At 39.5% G+C, this 27,135-nt stretch overlaps 1 protein-coding gene across 7 annotated transcripts in view; it reads right to left on the bottom strand.

The window, feature by feature from the left end:
- The window catches only part of PAM (peptidylglycine alpha-amidating monooxygenase), a 247,407-nt gene that overhangs the window by 90,998 nt on the left and 129,274 nt on the right, over nucleotides 1-27,135 (bottom strand). For all 7 annotated transcript variants that reach the window (XM_053291370.1, XM_053291368.1, XM_053291367.1 and 4 more), the window contains exons 5-8: nucleotides 19,444-19,531; nucleotides 9,426-9,511; nucleotides 7,042-7,125; nucleotides 998-1,046 (exon numbers count right to left, since the gene is read on the bottom strand). In XM_053291370.1, the coding sequence (XP_053147345.1) occupies nucleotides 998-1,046; nucleotides 7,042-7,125; nucleotides 9,426-9,511; nucleotides 19,444-19,531 (307 nt within the window). The remainder of the gene's footprint in view (nucleotides 1-997; nucleotides 1,047-7,041; nucleotides 7,126-9,425; nucleotides 9,512-19,443; nucleotides 19,532-27,135) is intronic.

Below are 27,135 nucleotides of genomic sequence, written 5' to 3'. Positions count from 1 at the left end.
ATGAATGAAGAAGAGGAACCTGAAAGGAAAGGAGTTATGCTAGCACTCTGTATCTTAGGAAAAGAGGCTGATGTGCGATACAAAGGTGGAGGCATGCTGGGGAAAATGCTGCCAATTTGGTACCACAAGTCCTTCCCCTTCACCACACAGATAACCCAGTATGAACGTAACTCTCTCCATTTACACTCATTTGTGTGGAGATCTGGTTCTTGGGGGGGGGGATAATGCCAAACAGGTGCTCACACAAGAGGGCTCAGTTGGGGGGTGGGGTGGGGGCAGGCTTCTACCATCATGTTATTTCAGCCCCTGATCCTGGTTGAATGCACTGCATGTCTCAGGAGTGATCCTATCAGCAGATGAATTAATCAGTTGAGATAAATTAGAAGAGCAAAGCAGATGTGATGAAAGTGCAGATTTTCCATGTGAAGTTGAGCGTACTGTTTTGTTGTTTGGGGAGATGTTGCCAAAAGTGGGGGCGAATGCAAGACAAGTCTCAATATTAAAGAAAGGGGACCCTAAAAGATAAAATAGCAGAATCACCAAAATGAGCTTGGCAGAACAAATCAGAGATGGATAGAACAATCTTTTAAAATGAAAAATTGAGAGTAAAGTAGCAATAGATAAAATCTGTTGGGAATATTCACCTTAGCTACATGTTAAATGTGGAATTACCATAAGAATTTGTTTTTCCAGATGGAAGAACTATTAGTTATTTCTCTCATTCACTACAACTCTCTTTTTCTCCAAATGTAGTCATCAATATAGTCTGGTCAGCCTGAAGGAGTTATTGACCAGTTTTTTTGTTTTTTTGTCTTTTTGTTTGTTTAAAGTTTACTAAGCATTCTAAGCTTCTGCTTAAGAATATATCAGATCCTGCTGAAGGGCTTTGTTCCTCTGCCATAAAGTCTGTGACTCAGATTAATCTCTGCAGGGGAAGATCTGGAGAATGGGGGAATGATTTAAATCTACAGTAATGTGTTTGAAATACTGTACTTACTTTTGATTAGTCAGATGTAAAGTGACACCAGAACAGTCTTTGTGTTTATCTGTACAAAATATTAAAAGTGAGTTTAAATAAAAGCTTTAGCATTCTCTCTGTTAATACTCAAGACTGATAATTAAGTGGTTGCTGCATAACAATGACTTATTAGACAATCTGTGTCGAGCTTAAACAAGCTTTTCTATGCATATTATAGTCACTCTGCTGTGCCAGTGATGAAGAAAATGCATTTGCAGCAAAATCTCCTCTACAGTGGTAATAATATGAACGTAATACACTGTATCACAGAACCTTGATAGTAATTATCTTTAAAAAAACCCAAAAAAACCTAACTGTAGTTTTTTCAATGAAAAAAGAAATAAGAGTAATGCCAAATTTTGAACAGGATAGCAAAACTAAAGCATTCAAAACAGAAGTATTCCTTCTCAGTGCAAATGATTATTTTTTTTTTTACACCATAAAAGAGTGATACGTTAGATGTTTAATGTAACAAACATGCAAACCTTTTAACTTAATTGCTTTTGGTAGTCAAATACAACCACTGGAAAGAAACTAATATTGCAAGGCAAATTGTGAACTTTTTTCCTCCTGTTTTAGTATGTACACTTTTCGTATATGTATATATCACTATTGCTTATCAGTTCAATATTTTACTGCTCAACAGGCCAAACAGTTACACAATCCACTTCAAGAACCAGAAGTGGCTTGCCATTTTCTCTAAAATTATCATTTTTGTAGCTTTTAGTAACACATATCTTAATTTTTAACACAAAATGAACAAGCAGAAAGGATTCTCTCCAAGTCTGTTTTCAGTGACAAGTGCAAGTGTTCAAGAAGTCACGATCCTTGGAAGAAACACAGCTCTTTTTCCAAGCAAAAATGACAAATAATGAGTCACAAGTGCATCAGTGTCCATGGCGTACTGTAACAATGCCTCCTCCCATAAGTCTGATAGTTATTTCAGCAAATATCAAAAGGGGGAAATCATAAATCTCCCTTACATGCAATTTCAGATGTCAAGCAGACATCCCCAGGGTGGCGACACTTGTACATTATTTGCTAGTGTAACAAACTCTGCCTGAGTCCTTTCTAGTTGGGAGCAGGGAGTTGTTTCAAGGATGGAACTTTGAGATAAGTGTGTGTAAAGGCGGGGGGGGGTCGTATGTGGTGAGATGCTTGGAGAATGGAATGTCATGGTGGTAAAGGCAGTTAGATTAGCCAGTTTCGGGATCGTGTGGGAGAGATTGTAGGTTAGCAAGAGGCAGAATGTTCTAATATAAGTAATTTAAAAACAGAGGTTGATATCCAGAAAAACACTGTGATGTTTTAAAGTGGTGATCTTCCTATATTTAGCTGGGGGAGAACAACTGTCCTTATCCAGCCCAGCACAGCATCCAGCACAGCATCCCTCTAGTGGTTGTTGCTAGTGTATAAGTAAAGTGTGCCATCAAGTCGATTTCGACTCCTAGTGCCCACAGAGCCCTGTGGTTTTATTTGATAAAATACAGGAGGGGTTTACCAATACCACCTCTGCGCAGTATGAGATGATGCCTTTCAGCATCTTCCTCTATCACTACTGCCTGACATAGAGTGGGGATTCGAACCAGCAAACCTCTGCTTGTTAGTCAAGCATTTCCCCGCTGCGCCGCTTAAGATGGTACCTTGTGTTTATTTTTAAATTGTGAGCCCATTGGGAACAGGGAACAACATCCCCCCACCGACCCCATGTAGACCACTTTGAGGAGGGGTGTGTGTGTGTGTGTGTGTGTGTTTTAAAGAAGCAGTAAATAAATATTTGTAATAATAATAATAAGGGGTGACATTCTGCACAGTTCTCCCTCAACAGTAAAGACCTGATGGGGCTGTTCTGCAACATCAAAGGCATCCCTGACGGTGCAGCAATGTGACCGCAGCTGAATGCCTTTAAAGTGCTTCTGGGCAGCAGCACAGCACTCTTTTCAACTGAAAAGTGCTTCTGGGCAGCTCAGAATGCCTTTAAAGGCATTATGCAGCAGCCTAATTGCTACACCATCAGGGCTGCCTTTGATGTTGTGCAGCAGCCCTGGTGACTCCTTAGCAGTGACAGAGGGCTGTGAAGATCTAACAAACAAACAAACAAACAAACAAACAAAATACCAGGTGATAGCAATACAAAGTATTGTACAAAGTAGTACAATACTACTTTGTATTGTAGTTCAATACAAAGAACTACAAATTGAAATTGAAAGGCTGTGGCAGAAGAAGACCAAAATAATCCCAGTGGTAATTGGTGCCCTAAGTGCAATTCCAAAACAACTTGAAGAGCACCTCAACACCATAGGGGCCACAGAAATCACCATCAGCCAATTACAAAAAGCAACTTTACTGGGAACAGCCTATATTCTCCGACGATATCTGTAACAATAACAACCATATTGATAATAAAATTCAGCCATCCCAGGTCCTTGGGAAGGACTCGATGTCTGGATCAAACAAACCAGTCAATAACACCTGTCTGACGGTGTAAACAAGAAATGATGATGATGAGGAGGAGGATAAAAAATAGCAGCACCAGTGGTGAATAATAGTTGTTGTAAGGAACAAAATCCAGGGAGGCAAATAAGAAGGGACTATGAGAAGAAGGGGAGTCATCAGTAAATGGGGGTAGGGGGACAGCAATAGTTTTACAAGTGTAGACTACTTTAAATCTTCTCTTTTACATCCTCAAATAATCCTATGAAGTTTTACTTTCATTTTGCAAACAGAGGTCTCACACTGGCTGATCATAATTTGCCCAAGGCAAATCAGTCTCTAGTTGAACATGAACAGGTAATCTCCCAGTTCCAAGCAGGCAAGACTTGGTAGCCACCTGGGAGTTGCAAATCTCAAAAGTAGGAAGTGGGGCTTCAGAATGGCAAACATTTCTGCATGTGGCCTTCCCAAGGTCACCAGTGTCTTGGTTCATAATCATGAATTTCAGACCACTGTTATTTGTGTTACAAAACTCAAAACATCAGGAAATCTGCAACAGTAAACTTCAGCAAGGTAAGTACAAAGCAGGAAAAAATGAAATTTTTATAAAAATTTCAAAATGTGCTGTATAGGTTTTATGTGTAACGTGAAATTATATTGATGTGTGTATCTAGTATATATACAAAAACTCTTTCTTGCAGAAGTTCTTAATAGCTCTGTGTTATATATATATATATATATATATACATACATACACACACACACACACATATATACACACATACACATATATATATATATTGTGTGTGTGTGTGTATTTGAACAAACCAAATTGCTCAAAACAGACAAGTAGAAGCTATTTTCTGCATTTATTTACTTTGATAAACCTTGTTCAACAAGCTGCTAGTTTAACATTGTGTAAGGCATACCCATTTCCTTCAAAGTGTTGTCAAGCAGATTTCACTTTATCTACAATCAGATCGCTAAACTGCAACACTTAAAAAGTTAGGTCAAGCAATCAGGTACAGCTGCCTTTGCATCTGGAGTGAATAAGAGCACTCTTCAATGAATAAGCAAGGCATTATGAATAAAAACCAAAGGAAAATGTTTGTGCTACTTCTAAACCCACATCACTGTGTACTTCAGGAAATTTGCTTGCTATGCTAAAGCAAAAGTGAAGTCTGGTAGGGAAGTGTATACTTTTCTGGAGTGCCAAACCAGTTCAGAATGCCAGTGTTCGAGCCAGTTAGGAGGTGGGGGAGTATCCTTTAAAGGGCAAGGAGGGTGCCCTGACCTACCCCACAAATGCTATCCCCAAAAACGTTGGCATGGGGGTGCAGCGTACCACCCTGTAGCCCTGGTCAACGTCATACTGTAAGTGGCCAACATGCATACAACACTGACCAGGGAGGTACGCTGCACCCCCGCGCCAACGCTTTTTGAGATGGCGCTGGTGGGGGGATGCCAGTGGGGCAGATAAAGTCACCCACCCTGCTCCTTAAAGGATACCCCCCCCCGGAAGTGTACAAACTAGTTTGTGCAGATTCCTAAAGTCTGGGCTAGGCTTTAGAGGTGCAGAATAAATCAATTACCAAGTCTCTCTCTCTCTCTCGTATAAAATAGCTCTTGCGTTAAATACTCTTATGGTGTTTAAACAAAAACTCCTTCATATGGACAAAACTTATTTCTTTCTCTCATACATTCCACTTCCCAAAATGGTCATGTTTAATGAGCTCTCCACTCAGCAGGTTTGAGGAATCAGAAGAAATAGGATCATAACATTTGCTTTGCGGGCAAGTGCTGCATCAGCTAAGCCGATTGCAGAAACACAATGCAATCCTCACATACCATCTTAAAATCATCTTCCCCATTTGCTACTCAGTCTAGGATAATTCCTTTGATTTTGCATTTCAGCTAGAGAGCAAGTACACATTGCTTCTGGACAAATAAATTATTAGCTTCCATTTGCCCTGTGGCAAAGAGAAGAAAATGCATTTATCCCCTCTCAGAAGCAGGTTTCTTTCAAAGCTGATTCTCTATGCAGAGTTTCCAACAGAGATCAAACAAGAAGCTGTGCTTACTAGTGTGGCTTAATAGCACTTCTGGATTGCAGAGTGAATATAACAAAATCCATTGTGATATGCATATCGGCTCCTATTTCTTTGATCAGTGACAAAAATAAATGGTAACTGCCACTAAAAAGATATATTAAAGGTTTATGAAATTGAAATAAAATCAGGCTTATAGTACCAGGATTACAACTGGAAAAAAGCAATAGAAACAAACTTCTACTAATTTGTGCAAAATAAGTGAAAAACATGTGGAAAATGTCTATTAATTAGTCAAGTTTTAAGCAGCATGTTAGAGAAGATTGAGACAAAGGAATTTGACTGCCATGAACTATGAAGCTGTAATATCAAACAATTACTTTCTTAATTTCTCTTGTGTATTTTGCAGCTATGGAATGTCAACGAAATGGGTATCTAGTAGCTAACCATTTAAAATAAAGCCACCTTTTAAATGAGGTCAAACCTTACTTAGTCTTATAACAGAAAGCAGTGTATTCTTTTTGTAGCTCTAATTTTTTTTTTTAAGTACATGCAAAGTAAGAATTCAGCCAGTTGAAAGTTATCTTATTAAGGCTCATTAAGGCTGCACACAGAACAATGTCTTATGCATTACAAATTTTATGTCTCACTTCTGTGACAACAGTGTAATTAATGCCATTAAGTTCATAAAATATCTTTTATACCCAGAAGTAAGTAATGAGAAATTTGAAAAAATGACAGCATACTCACATACACTGGGGAAAACTTACCATAAAGTATAAACGGGTACACAATCTAAAAAGCATGAACTGCTTCCAAATGCAACTTGTTACACCCACATACCTTTTAATTCTCACAACTCAGTTGACTTAGCCACTGAAATCTAATGTGCAATTTTTACATTCTCTTGCAAAAGCAAGTGAAGCTCATAGAATTTGTTCCTCAGCTGAGGAAATGCTGTATTAGGCTGCTGACTGGTTCTGTATGTGTGCCAGACAGTATGATATTCTGTTCCAATTTGCACAATCTTTTCAGTTCTAACAGAAAAATCTTCCTCTCACAAAACAGGTAGTTACCAAGCACAACATCCAGAAGCACAAGCAACAATTGTCTGGGCAAATCTATCTATCTATCTATCTATCTATCTATATCTATCTATCTATCTATCTATCTATATCTATCTATCTATCTATCATATTTTTATACCGCCTGATATGTGCATCTCTAGGCGGTGTACAGAGTAAAGGTAAAACAGAATAAGAACAGTTAGAATTCACCAAACAAAAACAATCTCACAAGATAAAAATATATTAAATAATGAGTAACACAGAGGCATACACATGGACAGCCAACTTTTTATGGCTTGATTAGAATGTATCTAAATGAATTTAGATTTTGCAAAGTCAGGACAGGATCACCTGAACCCTTCAACTGCCATTACTTTGTACCTTATTTCAGTAACTAATGGTTCGTTTCATTCTTGTATATATTCTATATTATTTATAAAATCATGTTAAAATAATATCTGAAGAACACACATACCTTTAAATGCACTAATATCCCCATAATGCACTTGGAGCACAAAGTATTTGCTACCCTTCTCTCCTCCAACTTTGAATCCAACACCTTAATTTTTTAAAAAAAGAAAAAAGACAAGTTGAATTTTAAGAAACTACATGCATGTCTATATTGAACAGGAAACATCCCAAGCAAGAAACTGAACTGAAATTCTAAAATGTTCGTGTTAAAAACTGAGTGGCAAAACTTATTCCAGTGACTTTTAAATAGAAACAATGCAAAATTTTACACGTGTATTTGCCAGAAGCTGAAATCGTGACTAAAGAAGTTCAACTGCTATGTGAGAAGCACTGTTGCTACTTCTGGGTTCCAGACTCACCCAGCACCAGTGCTTGGGGTGGGGGCAAATTTCAACTATCTCCCCTTTCACTGGAAGTCTTCTATGCCACCCAAAAATAAATCCGAAAGCTGCACAACTCACAGGAACATATTTTTAGGTGACATAAAGGCTTCTGGGGAAGGGTAGATTGTTGAAATTAACCCTGCCCCCGGCATGGACACCAATGCTGTGTTATTCAAACCCATCAGAAGCACTGATGTTTCTCATGTAGCTCTTAAGCTGTTAAGACAGGATGTCAGCCAGAAGAATCATTCCTGAATTATTAGCTCTGAATGAAAAACATTAGAGTTGTGAATTCTTCATTCAACCTGGCTATAAGGAATAAGGAGATCAAATAAAACAAGGTATTCCAACTTTATATCTGAATTTCTTTAAGACATTTGCCTAATGCACTGTTAGTGGAAATATGAAACACAGAACTTGACATGGTGTAATGCAAGATAGGAATCATGTGGATAGCGTCCTGCTACATGCCAGACAGACTTCACCAACAATCCATCATTCGTAAACCATAAAGGTTATCTTCAACTACAGAAAAGCAAGGAACACAACAGTTGACTATGTAGTGAAATTTGTTCAGGCTCGGATTAAAAAGGAAGATGAAAACTCCCAGCTCCCAAAACACTGTGTCTGACATCCTAAGTAAAGCATTTTTTGACAGTCAAAAAAGGCTCATTCACAAGGCTTGTATTCCCATTTCTAAAGCATGGGGGCTTGTGCAGGGGGAGTGATTTTCACTGATCACCTCTTTCTCTGGAAGCACTCTTGAGTAATGTGAAATTGTCTCAGAGGGCTGCACAATCCTCAGGGACATACTTTTGTGCAGAGGACTCAGAGGACTTTCGTCAGAGTCCAGGTACCCTGGGGAGTCCTCAGGAAGTGCAGCCCACAACAACTATTTCCCTAATCCAGAGCCAGAGATCTCTCCATTGTTCAGTTCCACCCTTCAAGGCCCTATGGAACACAGGAGTGAGATAACTCCCAAGGAAAACTGTATTCTGGTGACCTAGTTTCCACAGGGGAATTACCAGTGTTTCCCCCAGACATCCAAGAATGCCACCACTGGCCGCAGTTACAACCCTCAACTGGAAGCTCTCTGGCTGATGCTGGAAGCGTTTCCTCATGAGGCCGAGGGGCCACCTCAGAAGGAGGGGACAGAGTCAAGCACAACTATGGGGATGAAGCTGAGCAATATCAGAAAGTGGATGGAGACTTCCTGGCTCTTACTTAAGCTCTTTAGCCTCAGCCCTCACTTGCTGGTGCAGCAGTCCTGCAGCACTCAGTTGCCTTGCCACTAGCTAGCTTGATACGTGGCTGCCTCGCTTGTTTGCTACCTTGCTACCTGCTGTCACCTGCTTCATACAGGTGGGGTATGGATAGCTTTTGGGAGGAAGGAGAGATCAATAAAATTACCTCTCCCCCAATGTGAGCTCCAGTGCTTCAGAAGCAGATATGTTATAGCTGCATATGCCAGCCAGTATTATTATTTCTACAGTTTATTTAATATTATATGCCACTTTTCAAGAAAAGTCATCTAAGTTCTTTATACAGCAAAAGGAATGAGAAAATGCTTCCCTCCCGCCAAAGGATTCACAGTCCAGAATAAACCTCCCAATTTCCAAAAGACACATACAATTTTTGTAGCAGTTTATCTAGATCAGGGATTTTCAACCTTGGGTCAACAGATGTTACTGGACTTCAGTTCCCATAATCCCCAGCCCCAATGGTCTTTGGTTGGGGATTATGGGAGTTGAAGTCCAACAACTTCTGGGGACCCAAGGTTGAGAACCCATGATTTAGATGACCAACTTCATACTCTGAAGAATGTGAAACTTTTTTTTTTTTTAAGATAGCACTTTGGGAATGACTACAACAATATTTGTACATAAATCCATTGTTAGATATAGACATCTCTGTAAAATAGTCATTAAGTGTAAAAACCTTTCAACTAAGTATGCTGTGCCATCACACACTTGTTTGGAATGTAGTAGGATGGAAAATCCCATACCTTTTGGTAGTCTTGTTGGTGGAGCATTTCTGGCCCAAGCATACAAAATGTTAGATGTGTCCAAGCATGTTCCCCCATCACAGTCCCTGAAAGAAACATACCAGGAGAAAAAAAAATCTCTTTTGGCTTGGTACCCAACAACATTTTCATTGGATGGACATTAAGCACTCTTAATCACCCACCAGCTACCCTTAATTACCCACCAGAAAGCCCACTTTTGCTTTCAGGCTTCTTGATGAAGAGAAGCAGTTGATTACATAATGAATCATTTTTACAATTGTGCAATATTTTCAAAATTGTTACACCTGGGCACTTATCTTGGTGTACTCTGCCAGACTCATCTCTTCAACAGGCAAGCTTGCAGAATCCTCACACACCCCATGCTTATATGTAGCCTCCTGCTGTTTCTTTGTGGACTGGGAGCCAATGCAACAGTGGCATGGAAAGAGGACGAACACAATGGAGAGAAGGAGGCAGGAGTGTGCTGAGGGAACCAGTAGCTCCTATGTGTACCTTAGCTTCCGATAGTGCTCATGGCTAGCACAGCTGTTTGGCTGACTCAATGCTAAATCTCTGCTGCAGGAAGGAAAATATGCTCCCTGTTAATCTAAGAGCATCTCCTTACCTGTTTGCTTCAAGACACACTTGTTTCCTCAGACTTAACTGAAATTAATTTTAAACTGTTCAATTGTTTTGATCTCATGAGATTGTTTTAACTTTTTATTCTGTGAAAATGTTTTAACTGTTTTCACTCTGTTTTTATCATTGTTGTGTTTTAAATTGTGTACTCTGCCTAGAGATGCACATATCAGGTGACATAGATAATAAATAAATAAAATAATGAATAGCCCAAGCTTCTCAGAAAGCCTACCCAGAATTCCTGCATTTTACAAAACTTTGAACATGTCCCTTCCAATAGATTCTAACTAGTGGATCTCTTTGATCGACTTTGTATTTCTCTGGGCTATCCTTAAAGTTTGTTGATAGCTTGAGAAAACTTCAGGCAATCTTTTGATCTGTCTTAACAAGATTATTATTATTATCATCATCATCATCCATTCATTCAATTCCTATACCACCCTTCCAAAAATAGCTCAGGGTGGTTAACAAAGAGAAATAATAAATAAATAAGATGGATCCCTGTCCCCAAAGGGCTCACAATCTGAAAAGAAACACAAGATATACACCAGCAACAGTCACTGGAGGTACTGTGCTGGGGGTGGATAGGGCCAGTTACTCTCCCCCTGCTAAATAAAAGCAAATCACCATGTTAAAAGGTGCCTCTTTGCCAAGTTAGCTGGGGTGATTCCACCAATACTCTGCCCAACTGAGGATCCTTAATTGAGATATGTCAGAAAGTCTGGCCACCTGCTGAGATCTCTGGAGCTAGCCAAGAAAAGTTTTTTGCAAATAACCTACTAGCCAGCTAGCAAATGAATGGGGAGCTAAGATGGCATCACATGCTTTACTGCTAATTATTGTTCAACATGAACTCTATAAACAGCTGTGATAGAAAAAGAAATGATGTTGATGGTTCACACGAGGAACATTCTATCTATTTAAAAAAAGGTACCACATTTCAAGTTTGTAAAAGGATTCCTTGTTCTCTTGGGGTATTGATGCTGAAATGCTTTTGTAAAGACATTTTGTACACACAAAACTGACATTTAATGACACAAACAAAATGCTATATTTTGCCCTATATGTGCCTTTCTCACAACAAGTAGAAAGAATAGATTCTGGTCTAAACACCTATAGAGAGCATACTATCAATCTTTTCAACAGCATTTTTTTTTTTGGAGGAGGGGGGGTTTGAGGTCACTAGGCCACCTAATACTTTCAAGCCCTGTTTTCCATGCTATTGGGGTAAAAATGACCACAATATAATGAGAGTATACACGCTTATTTACAAAAACTCAGAAGGGCACAGGGTCATGAAACACAACAGGGCAATTAACAGGGCATAACTAGGCAATATGAGCAGTATCAAGCTGAAGAAGGCAAAGTGTCAATTTCCCCTACTTCTCCACATTAATTTGATTCCACCATCAGTGTGAGGGTTAGAAGTTTTGTCAGCAGCTTCTTTCAGTGGCCATCACCCCAATGCTGAGCTTGTGCAAAGAACAAAGTTGTGCTAGTCCAAGAAGGTTGCATAGTTCCACTAAATCACAGGGATTTTCAAAATTGCATTATTGCGCATAATTCCCATGCAAAATATATGAGGCACGTCGCAGGTTGTGTCCCTTGTGGTGTAAACACTAGACATGTTTGTACTAGTGTAACATTAGCGTGGAACACAAGCTCCACACTTAACACAACTTGGGTAAGTGCAAGGTTAGCTGGGATGTCAGCCACTATACTTATTTTTTAGGTTTTGAAAAATATATATTTATAAAATAAATTCCTTTTAAAATAAAATAACCACTTTTTTAAAAACAAAAAGCATAGCAGTGTACATCTTATGCTATTGACCAGTACAAGACATATGTAATTTCTGTTCTAGAAGCTTAAAAGTGTTAACGTTTTCAATCCTTTATTGGCCAGCTAGCCGATCTAGACAGTATATTAATACCACCAGGCAAGACCATATTCCCACCCAATATGATAATGATATCAACCCATGGGGAAATGTTGCTGATCTATATTTGCTAATTTACCGAATGCAGTTGACTAATAAAGAAGAGTTAATAAAATTTTATTTGGCTTGACTTTTTTTCTTTCAAAAACACAGTCAGAAACTCAAGCAGATGGGGTGGGGGGTGGGAGAATGCAGGAAAGAATCTGCCCCTCTGAGCAAAGTAGTTCTTAACAGAACATTGCCCACTTTTACAGGTAGAGAGGAGTACATTGCAAGCACCAAAGTGGACAACAAAATTAAAGCAAGTGAGACTTTATGCAAGCAACCGAAGACTAGATTAAACATTGATTTTCTATCACAACATACATGGGTGCTCAAGTTAAAAGGTTTATCTAAAATCTGGCATGTACTCACTGCTTCTGTACTGTCCTAATGACACAGCCCAGAACACCCAATGAAAAATATCAGTAGTTCTGATCAATGTATTTCTTGATGATTTAGTGTTCTTGAATAATAGGTCAGCTTTCTGCTTAGACCTTTTCCGATTAAAAGATCATTACAGCTACAAGCATGTCCATTCACATTAAATGGCAATCTGAACAAATGTGAAGGCAAAACACAAAACTAATCAGATCTGTGTTTAGGAGGCACAATAGTTCAGTATTTGACGTCAATGAAAGCTGGTAGACAAAGTCAACACTAACCAAATGTAGATGGCCATTTTTAATTGCTCACACAATCAGACCCTCTGGAAGAACTGCCTTTCACATCTATCCTTAGTGAAACTCACGAACCAGTAACAATTGCAGATTGTGGGTCTCTGTTTAGAGCCCAGCAGACTTCAAAAAGCAAAATGAGAGAAGACCCAAGTACCAATTCAACTAATGTTCAAGATGTAGTTTTTCTACAGACATAATACAGAAATCATCATTAATGAATTAGAATGATTGCTGGTTCCAACACTGTCCAGCCATACTTGGATGAAAAAAATAACAGGGATGAGAGTGGATCACATGGGAAGTAACCATGTCAGACCTCTGGCTCCTTGAAAGGTAAAACACTGATATGTTTAGATCCCATTTGAATATCTCAAACCAATTTTTTTCCAGAGAGTTGGGAGATCCAGCGATAGGGAAGTATTACTCTTAGTACCTCAGTAAGGTACAGGCCTCAGCCGTTAAGGTAACAGAGAATTTGCCTATTTCAGACTGTGAAGCAAATCTCACTGGGTCTTGGTAGACCTTTTAAGAATATCTTGGAAAAAGACAGAAAGCAGCTGGATATCACCATAATTTCTAGTGTATCACCAATACCTACTCAGGAAGCTGCAAGAGCCCAGTGTCTGTTGGGGCACAACAATGAACTATGAGAGAGGAGAGGGATCTTGGGATGGCTGGGATGAAGCAGGAAATGTGTAGTGGGGTAGAAAAATAATTATGTTAAAGCCGAAAGAAAAATGTTAAAGCCCAGTGAAAATATGTGGACCCCTGCTAAAGAATGTATCACTACAAATAATGTATCATCATTATACAAAGTATGTTATAGCAGAAATGGGCTGAAGGTAGCTCAAATAATGAAATAAAAATGCACAAATTAGTGCCAATTAAGAAAAAAAGTGTTTGATCCATAAGGAGTGTACCAATTATACAGCAGTAAGAATGTGTAAAACCATTTTAAAACAACCAACAGGGATTTCAGTATCAAATTCTATTGAATAGTTTTCAGTAACTTATAACAGAATACCTTTCCAATCTTATAACTCTTTGGGGCCAAGTCTGAACTTCTAGTTACTTGTTTTAGAGACTGGCCTTTTCAAATATTAATAACTTAATCAAAATTTAAAAGGTATTTCAAAGCTACTTCTGATTTATTAATAGCAATATCTTATTGATGAGAATGAAGGTGTAGAAATTTGCAACTTGCTTGCTATTCTGAAACTTCAAGGTTATATTTATATTGGGATTGCAATCTTTAATCCATTTAACCAGTAAATCAATGTACTAAAGTTTTAGTTGATAAATCCTTGTGGGGGACATTTCTAACATGTTTAGGGCAAATTCTAATGGGCCAGCCCTCGGCCTCACGCAGGGGGCAGGCTGTGTGCCCTACCCTCACTTAAGCAGCGGCAAAATGGGCCGCCCTGATCAGAGAAGAGAAGGAGGGGGAGGGCACTGATGGACCATTGGGCCATCACTTGGGGGTGGGGTTCACTCTAGCGTGAACGTAATTTGATGGATCACCTGAACCAGCAAATTATGGCATGAATTCATCATACAAAAATGGATTGAAAGAACAATTGTTTTATTCTGGTTGGTTCTCCTAATTGGGAGGCATGGCAACAGTTAGCTGACGTAGATGAAGTGGTGCACTAAACCTGAAGAGACAGGGATTATTTAACTAACGAATACTGTGACACAGTAATGAGGCAATAGTGTTAAAAGGTGGGGATATGGATGCAACAAGTAGTGGGATGGTGGGGCGCTGGTGACTGACAGAAAGCCTGACTCCAAATCAGCTTGGATTTTATTTAGTGACCAAGGCCACCTTCAAATCTGTAGCCTTCAGGATGACAGAAAAGCTGCACTCCAAATCAATTTGGAGTTGCTATTCTTGTAAATCTGTATCCTTCATCCTAAGTATGGTTGAGGATCTGCTCTTCTTGTAATGGTATATCAATATGGGGATCCTTTGCACACCTGTACAGTATGAGAAACAATAACTGCCGGTTTACCAAGTTTGTTTTGGTAGGTATATATGATGAAAGAATAGAGGATACCCAGACCAGAGAACAAAACATATACTGGGTAGTATATATACCGTGTATAAGAGTCTATTCACACACACAACTTTCATGAAACACGGATAGATTAAACATATATAATGAAACACACAATTACGAAAGAAATTGTCTGTGTTCTAGACCCCAAAAAGTATGGCTGAAGGTCAATTATGCCCATAGTCCTTATACATGTAGATATATAGTCCTTCCAGATCTTTTTTCTTACTAGTTCTTGTTCAAGTTGTTGCTCCAAATGTTACTCAAAATTATATATTAGTATATAGTATAGTATACTATAGTATATATAGCATATCAAGCAGGTGATTCATTATTCTCCAGTGTATATCTATGGTAGATACAATGTGTTTGGGAAAAACCAGTGGCCACCTCTAAATTTAAGGTGGGTTCATTGTTGGAATTGCTACTTTACAGCTATCAGGGGGATTTTAAATAACCCAGGCAAGCAAATGCTGTGAGCAGTTACATTTTGGCTGGTTTTGGACAAGCATTCCAAGTCTCCTGTTAATTTAAGGAGGAAGAATTGGCATGTCTCGCCTACTTGGTAGTAAGAAGGCAGAGCAGGAGGGATCTTTTGGTTACACAAAGGAGTAGTGAGCCATCCTTGTTGGGGAGAACAGGGGGCTGACAGTGATGGAGGAGAGAGATTGCTAGTGGGGCAACTATTTTGCCAGTTTAATAAATGTATACGTATTTACGTATGTATACATAATAAAGGTATACCGCTTGGGAAAAATTTAATGACAAGTCAGCTGGGGATGGAAGAACACTGGGTCTTGAGAAGTGAAATATGATAATTTATGCAATAACAAGGAAATAAGAAGATTGGGAAGTAAGACGGGCAGCTTGACTAAATAAGACCAATATTAAATGCAGGGCTTCTAATACATACAGTTCAAATGAGATACCATACAGTTATGTTTAAATCGTTTGGTATTTTCAGCTGCGTATTTCCCTAGGAGCAGCAGTATCATCAATATCTGTGGTATAGACGAGTAAATATTTATTATGGTTGGTAAACAGCAGGACAATACAATACAGGCATGTAGAATAACTAGGGATACCCTGCTCCAGGGTCCGTTGATGTTGATTCCCCCAAAGAGTGCTGTTAATTCTGACTTGGAACACTGGCTACCTACTGTCATTTGATTTATTCAGTCCCACAAATGTTCACTTCAAGGCATCAGTGCATGAGAGTTTTATGCAGCTCCCACTGATTGGTGCTATTTTTCTTCCCCTGCCTATTGCAGGGTATTCTCATCTCCTGATTTTCTTGGCAGGTGCTGGCAGAGCAGCTGCTCCTGGGCATGTTTTGACTCTATTGTTTTCTGGACCTACGGACAAGCCAGTACCTCCCAGATTAGAGACCAACTTGGTTTTGGAAACAAGCATGCAGGTGCTGGTGGAGCGGCGGCTCCTGTGTGTGTTTTGATATATGGCCATTCTATTTCTTTTTGGGCCTAGAGACGAGCCATTACCTCCCAGATGGGAATCCAACTTGGTTTGGGAAAGTGAGCATGAGTTTGCCGTTGGGGATGAGGGTTATGCTGTGCTGCTAGCTGCTTCTGGTGCTGTGCAAGTAATACTGGACAGCATAGTGTTGCAATATGAGAGATCCAACATAGTGTAGAATGTTGGACTAGAATGTTGGACTAGGACCAGAAAGACCGGAGTACAAATCCACATTCAACCATGCAACTCACTAGGTGACTTTGGGCCAGTCATGTATCTCTCCTAACCTATCTCACAGGGTTGTTGCAAGGATAAAACCCTTGGAGAAAGGGTAGGATATACCTGTAAATGATAAACGAACGAACGAATGAATGAATGTTACTGTCCTGCCCTGGGTTTTGATAATTGGTTTAGGGGAAGGTGATCTGGCTAAGTGAACTGGCCTTTCTTTGATTCAGCAAGCCATGTTGGATTCTGCCTCCATCCGGGCCTAGATTCCTGGGGTGGTAATATGGTGGATATATCTGTTGCAACGTAGGGTTTGGAAGGGTGTTCAGAGTTTGGTGGAAAGAGCAAGGAGGAAGATTATGCAGCCACTGGCAGCTATGTGGTTGCGAATGGGGGCAGCTTTGTTCTGCGCCCGGTATAATGTACTCCTCTTCTTACTTTTTCCAGCTGAATGGACTCCATTTGTCTGTGAATGGATGTGACATGTATTTGGTGGATCTACAGCGAGGGTTTGCTGAATTATTTTGTGTTGGGGGGGTTTGAGGTCAAGCTGGGATGACCTCACCCTGTAGCAGGTGAAGTCCGGGCTTTGTGGATGCTTAGAAGCATTTGGTATCAGTGAGCACCCTTGGGTCTTTTGAAAGGGTGAAGTGGTCCTTAGAGGCTTCATAGCTCAGGGGCTACGACTGGCCATTACACCTACTTCAGGCCTTCACAAACCTTAAAGGCTGTGCGGCTTCAGGAGGATAAAGCACTAGAAGTTGCCCTGACCTTCTGGGTTGGCAAGGATGAAGAGAAAGCCAGCTTGCACTGCTTCTACCTTTGAGCCAGGGTGCGTCAGCCATAGGAAGCTTGAGGAAGGACATAAAGTCTGACATCCAGCCTCGTTAGCCCCGCACTGCAAGGAGTTTCAATATCCAGTTCACTAATTCAAAACATTTAATAAAGTTGCAACCCTTTTTATCCAATGCTTGGTGTGTGTGTCATCCTTGCAGCTGGGGATGTGGAAAAAATTTTTTTAAGCTGTTTTGCTTCTAGTGTGTTAGAGAAATATGGAATTAAAAAAATGAAGATGGCCTTTCCTTCTGTCAAGGAGTGGTATCTTCATGCTTTCTTCAATACCTCAAAAAAGACACAGGTTAAAATTTGCACTACTAATTGACTAAAGCTTGAGTTGATTTATCTAATGATTTAAACTTGATTAAAGTTCGATGACTTAAATTTAATAACCATCTGAAATGCTACACAGAACGAATTCTGAAGCACTGAATATGTACTGTATATCCAAGCATAACCTATGTTCCTATCAGCAAAAACCTAAAGGCTCATCCCATCTAAGATAACTTTAGACACCAATGGATTTGAGAGGTTCTTAGCAGTGCAATGGCTTTTCCTCTAAAGAAATGATATATTCTTCCTAGCAACTTAACAGAGCAAAATATGGTTTCTTCCCATAGAAATCCAGGAAATTTCTAGTTGGTTCCACTAAAAATTGATTCCTTACAATTCTATTTTGAACTGACTACCAAAGTGAGCGAGTTATATATTAAGTGAATGAATCGCAGTGCAAGTTATTCAAGGAAGACAACAGCCACTGGAGATATGCTGAGAAGTTTTCCACTCTTCTGGAACAGAAAACCTTGTCTCAAGTAACAGTGGAATTCTTGGCCAACATTCTCCATTGATGTACCAGGGTTTTCTGTTGTGGAAGATAGGGGGCAGTTTTTGGCAAACTCCTCTTCCCTCTGTACTCTCTTGTGGCTCCCAAAACAATGTTCCTGACTGTAGGATAAACAATGTTCCTGACTGTAGTCAGGAGGCACGGGGACTTGCAGAGGGAAGGTAAGAACACTGAAAATTCCCCTCCTTGCATAGTGCAAAACCCTTGCACATTAGTGGAGAGTTAGTCTGGATGTTAGTCAGACAGAGGTTGTGAGGCCTGGCTCTATATCAATAGTTCTGAGGTTCTCTAAGGAGGTACATACAGATACCAGGGAAGACATGAGGTCCTGCCACATCTGCCTCCTTACTTATATTACATAATTGCTCTGAGATTCTATATAGGGTAGTATACATAAATAAGACAAATAAATAAATATTAACATGGTTAAAAATCCAAAGCACCAGCCGCCACCACAACAGTTGGGAAGTAAACCAAGTTCAAAACAGTCAGTACAGAAATTAAGCACTTTTTTCCTCCAGGAATTTGGTCGACTGTATGAAACTGTAGCTATGAATAAACCCTAGTGTTCTTTTAGAAACAGAAATTCCATAGCAAATGGGAAGTATTGAAAGAAAACTTTGAACACCACTGCAGAAAATAAGTAGCTATATTTTGATTCAGTAAAGGACAAGTGTGAGGGTCTTTTTAGTGCACTTTGACAGCTTTGGTCATATAATTGTGACACAAATTTGAATTCACAGTACTAAACTGACAAGCCCAACATTTTATCTGCCCATGGCTAACTTTTGACCATGTAAAAATGTTACAAATCTTATTACACTAATTTGCATTTCCCACACTAGGCCTCGAGACAAATACTTATGGACTCTTATTCTTTATCCCTTCCTCTTCCCCCACACCCCAATCCACCTTAATGTTCATCAAGTAGCATGTTCTTTTTGTTATTGTACATGCAAAATCACACACAATTATGAAAACACAGATACAACATAAGAAAACAACATGTCTCATGTAAATGCAACTTTTGGTACCAATGCAAGTATCTGAAGTAGTAATTGCCTGTCTTACACGCAAATTTATTTCCTTCCTCCCTTCACTAAAAAAAGGACAGGTTGGCAGCAAAGCAATGAGAATAAACCCTTGGTTGTACATTGTTTAACATGGACCTCCCTTCTCAACTTGTATTGTCACTGGTTCTTCCCTTCTCCTCTTCCCTGATAGTTATTATCCCAGATAACTAATTAAGCCAATGCCTTGATTACAAGTCTGTACTTCTTACCAGTAATCTTCATCTGAAGCAGGATTGTTACATCCAAAGAGCAGCATGTGGTGGACTGTATCCATGCTAGCATGAGGTTTGAAGTCAACTGCAAGACAGAAGTAATAAATTATATGGGCTTATTTTCCTACTACAGGAAGCCATTTTATGACTTGCCTTTAGATGCATACTTTGATTATATTTTATTCATATTATATATCAATATATATATATTCACTGCAGGCTGTTGTGTGATCATTATGATAATACAGCAGGAATATAAATTAAACAGCAGAAAAGACAAAGTTACAACATCTGAAGTTGTGTTTTTGCTCTCTTCATTTTCCTTCCAGTCAGACATCTATGTACTTTTGTGTGTGTGGAAGAGACGCCATTCAAAAAGGTGGAACTTGTATGTTATTCTTCTGTTATGTAGTTACCAATTAAAAAGGTACCAAACCCAGCCTTAAAGTGAAAAAGGATAGGGGACAATAATACACACAGATTTTCCATGAACAAATGAAAATCTCACTAGATTTCCCCTCCCCCCGGGCCGAAAGAGATAGATAGAGATTTGTTTGAAAGATAGTAGAGAGCAGAAGCTTTATCTGCAATTGACCGGGCATCTAGCTTGGTGCCTCCTTCACCTGTGTAGTGTTTTTTTTGTAACTTATTTTTTTTGGTGGTTTTTAAAAAAATGTAACTTATGGAAATGTGATCATGCATTTTATCATGCAATATATTTTATGTCATGTTTAGTTTGACCCTTAGTGACAAAGAGCATTCTAAGCATCTCTTACCAAGAATCAGCAGATTAGGTTCTCTGGGACATACCATTTTAATTCAAGTGAGGCACCTAGATTAAGATCACAGGAACAGTGTTGGGAGAAAGGGCTGAAGAGTGATTGAGCCCCTTCCTGTGTGTGTTTTGTTTAGCAGTGCAGAGACATATCATTGAAAAATAAAGCTATGAATACTTTAATAAAGTGGTCTCAGTCCTATGATAACAGCTGGATTTTTACAATTGATGCAAGATGCCGCAAAATCATCTTTCAATTGCTCGCACTAACTGTGTTGTTGATTGGCAGCACTGTAAGGCGAAAAAGACTTCAAAGAGTAGTAAGGAGAATGTTAAATATTAAAATATATTTAGTCCCCAATAGAAAGTACATTAGCTTTATACTCAAGAATGAGTCTAAGCTTCTTCTGAATTATAATTCCTTCAATTTTAGATTAGACCATTGCAGATAAAATATATTCTAAAGCAGGATCTAACAGATAGTATAAATGATGGCTCTTAGCATGGGTCACATAAAACATACATTTAATTGAAGAAAATCTATTTAGGAAGTTTAACTACCACCTAACTAGTCATTCATCACCCCTGTGGGAGGAAATATCACGAGACTGAACCAGCTACTGGACATGCTTTATCTTCAGATACTCAATGGCTATTCCTTCAAAGTGCTGTTTTTTTAAAAGAATGGAAAGACGGCAATGCCCATGCTAATCAGATATCCATTTTTATACTGCCCCAAATCAACAACTGCTAGGCAGCTGGGTTTAGAATCTGCATATAAAATAAAATGTTTGTCTTGTATGAGCTAGGTAAAGAGCAAAGATGAATCTCTTTCTGTCCATAATTTAAGTATCATTTATGTATTATATGTAGGGAGTCAAACAGCACATCTACTTTGCTGTCAATAAAATAATCTCTTTCCATGGCTGACCTGTATTATTACTTGTTTGTCCCTCTTTTCTCTACACCAAACGGAGCATATCAGACAACCTATATCATTTTCAATTGTTGCACAACCAACCATAAATCATTATCCACCAAATGCATAAATATAAAAAGCACTTTCTAGCCTAGATGGGCCTTGTTCAACAAAAGGTAATATCACCAAGCAATAAAGATTTCTATAGTAAGAATCTTACAGTCCTGAAGTACAATAAAGAAATAAAAAAACAATACATCACCAAATTATTTCCATCTATATTGCAGGTAGTAATAGGCCCCATCTCGTTTGTATGAAAGTGTTTGACAAATAGGGTCTTACCATCAGTCAGTAAGGGGGGGGGGGACACCACATTTATTTACTGGTCAACCATATGCGTGAAAATAAGGAAAGGAGAATGACAGATAAATTTCCTGGCTGAGTGGCTTTCTGTCAGACGTAATTCTTCTAAGTGTCAGTAGTACACCCTTTAGCTATTTCTACAGTTCAACAGTAAACAGCAGATTGTATCAGGAGGCACATTCTAGGACTCAGCGACTCCAAGCTCAGGCCCCAACCCAGCCTACAAGGGTGGCTTGTTTCCCCTCATCACCTGAGGAGAGCTGCAAATGCCTACACCCCTCACCAGCCTAGAGTATGGCATGATGCAGCCTGGAGAGGAGAGCTGGTCTTGTGGTAGCAAGCATGATCCCTTAGCTAAGAGGGATCTGCCCTGGTTGCATATGAACGGGAGACTAGAAGTGTGAGCACTGTAAGATATTCCCCTCAGGGGATGGAGCCACTCTGGGAAGAGCAGAAGGTTTCAAATTCCTTCCCTGGCTTCTCCAAGATAGGGTGGAGAGAGATTCCCGCCTGCAACCTTGGAGAAGCCACTGCCATTCTGTGGAGACAATACTGAGCTATATGGACCAATGGTCTGGCTCAGTATATGGCAGCTTCCTATGTCCCTGCCCAATTTTCCAGGTCCTAGACTGGCACTGACAGTGTGCATGCTGCTTCTTCCTTGCCATAATCAAGCTGCCTGACAGGGCAAGGGCAAAGCAATGTGTGCTGTGCCCTTATTCCCTGGGCTGGGTGCGTGCTGCATCCCTCCTTGTAATTATCAGGCGGCCAGAAACAGCAGGCATGAAGTAGCACGTGCTCTACCCTTGTCTCTGTGCTAGTGTGCGCTGCTTGTTGCCTCCAGTTTTGCCAGCCCCAGCATCTCACTGCTGCTGCTGCTGGGGAAAGCACGTGGCAGTGAGAGATGGGCTGATAAAAGTGCATGAACCCAGAAGGTGAGGAGAAAAAGTGGCAGTTTCAGTGCTGGTCTCTGACCTGGAGGGTGGGTCGAGGAAGGAGAGAGTGGGCAGGGTAGTAGCAACAGCAGAAATGAAGCTGAGGTGGCGGCAATTAGGTAACGCCTACAACAGGAGGGCGGGGCCTGAACCTAGCACCCTGTGACAACTCGCCACCTGAAAACATCCCTCACCCTCACAGGGGGACCTGCCCCTGCCAGCCTGCAGCACCATTTCGAATGATGGTCATCAACAGTTGCCATCAACAGCTGTTTCTACTAATGGAGGAGGTGAAGAAGCATCCTAGCCACTGAGTTAGCATCTAACTCCCTCCTGGGCACAGCTCTTGACACACTACTAACACCACACATCGTCACCCTTCTTTTTCCCTCCCTCCTAATTTTATGTTATGTTTGCAATGTCATTTGATTTCATTTGGCCACTTTTCTTCTCCAAGCCATTTTTTTTTTTTTTTTAGATTGCGAACCTCTTGGGGTTAAGAGGAAAATTAAAATTTAGGGGGTAAAATGTTGTGAGCTGCTCTGAGCCCATGGGACAGAGCAGGATATAAATCAAGTCAGACTTTGCACAGTACAGCAAATGTGATTCATGCTTTGCTATTTGTCATTATAAAGTAATCGTACATTTAAAAGGCTATATGGAAAACATTTAAATTTTCAGAAGCACAAAAGAAAACAGCCTCAATTCACATGTTGATCCTATATTTCATGTACATTTTATCCTATAGCACCTATGGAAAAATTGGAGAGGGGCGGGAAGAGACAGAATTAGTTTATAAATCAACAGGAGCACTGTTTCCATCAGATTCATGGCTATCTTCCAAGCTCATAATATTAATCAGAATGAGAACATATTATATATCTAATCAAATTGACTATATATAAATTAATTAAAAGTGAAAAGTTTTACATTGGATTATTATATAAAAGACAGTTTTTATTATAGTTAGCCACTCCTCAGTCTCCATCACAGCTTTCAGAAAGCATGTTAAATCTTTTTTTTTTTTAACCCAGGCTTTTATATGATTGTCTCTGCTGCTGCTCTTTGTACCTTGTATTTTGTATTGTTTTTATAATTGTGTTTTAAAAATTTGTCTTATATTTTAGATTAATATTTTAACTGTGTCATTTTAATTTTGCTGTAAACCACCTTGGGATTGTTTTAATGAAAGGCGGTATATAAATTTAAAAATTAAATAAATAAATAAATAAATAAATAAATAAATAAATAAATAAATAAATTTCTTCAAGAAGCTCTAGAAGAATGAGCAAGTATTTAGTATTATTATTATCTCTTGTTTACAGTGTCAGACAGGTGTTATTGACTGGTTTGTTTTATCCAGACATCGAGTCCTTCCCAAGGACCTGGGATGCCAGAATTTTATTGTCAGTGTTGTTGCTGCTGTTATAGATATCGTCACAGAATATAGGCTGTTCCCAGTAAAGCTGCTTTTAGTAATTGGCTGATGGTTATTTCTGTGGCCCCTATGGTGTTGAGGTGCTCTTCAAGGTCTCTTGGAACTGCACCTAGGGCGCCAATTACCACGGGGATTATTTTGGTCTTTTTCTGCCACAGCCTTTCAATTTCAATTTGTAGATCTTTGTATTTGGTGATTTTTTCTATTTCTTTTTCTTCTATTCTGCTATCCCCTGGTATTGCTATGTAAATTATTTTGACTTGTTTTTCTTTCTTCTCCACTACAGTTATATCTGGTGTATTGTGTGGCAGATGTTTGTCTGTTTGTAGTCAGAAGTCCCGTCATATTTTTACATTTTCATTTTCTTCAACTTTTTCAATTTTATGGTCCCACCAATTCTTGGCTACAGGGAGCTTGTATTTTTTGCAGATGTTCCAGTGTATCATCCCTGCTACCTTGTCATGCCTTTGTTTGTAGTCAGTCTGTGCGATCTTCTTACAACAGCTGATCAGGTGGTCCACTGTTTCATCTGCTTCTTTACAAAGGCAGCACTTGCTGTTTGTTGTGGATTTTTCAACTTTTGCTCTTATTGCATTTGTTCTTAGTGCCTGTTCTTGTGCAGCCAGTATTAAACCCTCTGTTTCTTTCTTCAAGTTGCTATTCTTAAGCCATTGCCAGGTCTTGGTGATGTCTGATTTTCCACTTATATTGTGTAAATATTGACCATGCAGGGGTTTATTTCTCCGTTTTTCTGCTCGGTTCTGGACTTGTTCTTTCTTGTAGGCCTGTTTTGTTTCATTGGTGTTGAATAGTTTCGTGTTCTTGACCATTTGTGAAACTATTCAACACCAATGAAACAAAACAGGCCTACAAGAAAGAACAAGTCTACAAGAACAAGAAAAAACTATTATTATTATTATTATTATTATTAACTATCAGCTTTTGATACTATTGACCATAGTATCCTTCTGGAGCGTCTGAGGGGGTTGCGAGTGGTTCCACTCCTACCTCTCGGGCAGGTTCCAGATAGTGTCCCTTGGAGACTGTTGTTCTTCAAAATCTGAACTTTTGTATGGTGTCCCTCAGGGCTCCGTATTGTCTCCGATGTTGTTTAACATCTACATGAAACCGCTGGGAGAGATCATCAGGAGATTTGGTGCAGGGTGTTATCCGTATGCTGATGACACCCAGATCTATTTCTCCATGTCAGCACCATCAGGAGAGGGCATAACCTCCCTAAATGCCTGCCTGGAGTCAGTAATGGGCTGGATGAGAGATAACAAACTGAGACTGAATCCAGATAAGACAGAGGTACTCCTTGTGCGAGGTCGAAACTTGGGAGATGATTTTTATTTGCCTGTTCTGGATAGAGTCACACTTCCCCAGAAGGAACAGGTAAGCAGTCTGGGGGTACTGCTGGATCCAAGTCTCTCCCTGGTGTCCCAGATTGAGGCAGTGGCCAGAGGTGCCTTCTATCAGCTTCGGCTGATACGCCAGCTGCATCCATTTCTTGAGATAGATGACCTCAAAATAGTGGTACATCTGCTGGTAGCCTCCAGACTGGATTACTGTGTGGAGCTGTCCTTGTATGTAGTCCTGAAACTACAGTTGATCCAGAATGCGGCAGCCAGGCTGGTTTCTGGGGCATCTAGGAGAGACCATATTACTCCTGTATTGAAGGAGTTACATGGGTTGCCAATATGTTTCTGGGCAAAATACAAGGTGTTAGTTATAACTTATAAAGTCCTAAACATCTTGGGCCCTGGGTATTTAAGAGAACGTCTTCTTCATTATGAATCCCACCGCCCATTGAGATCATCAGGAGAGGTCCGTCTGCATTTGCCACTGGCTTGTCTGGTGGCTACTCAGGGACGGGCCTTCTCCGTTGCTGCCCCGAGGCTTTGGAATACACTCCCTAGTGAAATAAGAGCCTCCCCATCTCTGAAAAATTTTTAAAAGTCTTTAAAGACTCACCTGTTCACCTAGGCTTTTAACTGATACTGTTTTGATTGTTTTTAATGTTGCTTTAGAACAGGCATCCCCAAACTGCAGCCCTCCAGATGTTGCAGAACTACAACTTCCAGCATCCCTAGACACAATTTTTTGTTGCTGGGTATGCTGGATGTTGTAGTTCAGCAACATCTGGAGGGCCGCAGTTTGGGGGTGTCTGTTTTAGAATATTGTTTTAAAATTTTTAAATTGTCATTTTTAAAATTTCTTTTTTGTTTTTAACTAATGTTTTAATGTTGCTTTTATTGTGTTGTAAACCACCCAGAGACGTAAGTTTTGGGCGGTATAAAAATATGTAAAATAAATAAATAATAAATAATATTAAAGAATAATTATATACTGCTTTTCAACAAAAATGTTTTAAAATCAGTTTACACAGAAAAAAGGAATAAGTTTGTTCCCAGTTCCAAAAAGGTTTACAGTCTACAAATAAATACAAGGTAGACAGTCCTGAAAACTATTTGAGGCAAATGTAGTGGGTGGCATATCTACTTTACAGTGCATAGCTGGGTCCATCCTCTGAACTTTGCCCCTGTAGAGATGGTATAATCCAAGTTTCTAAGATTGATTATGCAAGTACCTAAATGCGTTTCTAAAATAACATTAAGATTGCAACTGGGAGTCATAAGTGTGGAGACCCAGATGTGGATAACCATCCTTAATTATTGGTTGAAAGTGGTATTATCTCAGATGGGGCTGGCTGCACTGATACTTCAAGACAGTTACCAGTCATGGTGGATGTTAGCTGTTAAAGAAAAGCTCATTTTTAAAAGCTCATTTTTCTCCTGAAGCACTGAGAACTATGGGCTATGAACAAGCAAAAAAGGCTGCAAAGCAAATAATATTAGATATGGAATGGCAACAGGAGATGAGCAGAACCCCGAAATGACTTAAAATATGGAGACTTGTATTTAGTACCAAGCCAGCCGACTATTGTCAAGCTCTAATCATTCTTAAGTACCACAGAGCATTTGCGCTGGTCCGCTTTGATGCATTGCCCTTGGCCGTTCTATACAGTAGATATGGTAAGGTTTCTTATTCTGAACGCTACTGTCCATGATATGCACAGGCCATAGAGGATGTGAGTCATGTTTTATGATATTGCAGTTTTTAATAGGGACTCATGAGACATGTTAATTTTACCTTTGATTAAGAACATACCAAGGCAGGAAAAATGATGTCTGTCTCTCATTTATTTTGTCAGATCATCAAGCCAACATTACTTACAACAGAAGCAAGATGCTGCTAA

Source organism: Hemicordylus capensis, chromosome 2 (assembly GCF_027244095.1).
Source record: "Hemicordylus capensis ecotype Gifberg chromosome 2, rHemCap1.1.pri, whole genome shotgun sequence".
In the NCBI taxonomy this organism is placed as follows: Eukaryota; Metazoa; Chordata; class Lepidosauria; order Squamata; family Cordylidae; genus Hemicordylus; species Hemicordylus capensis.
This window is presented reverse-complemented; position numbering and strand designations above follow the sequence as displayed.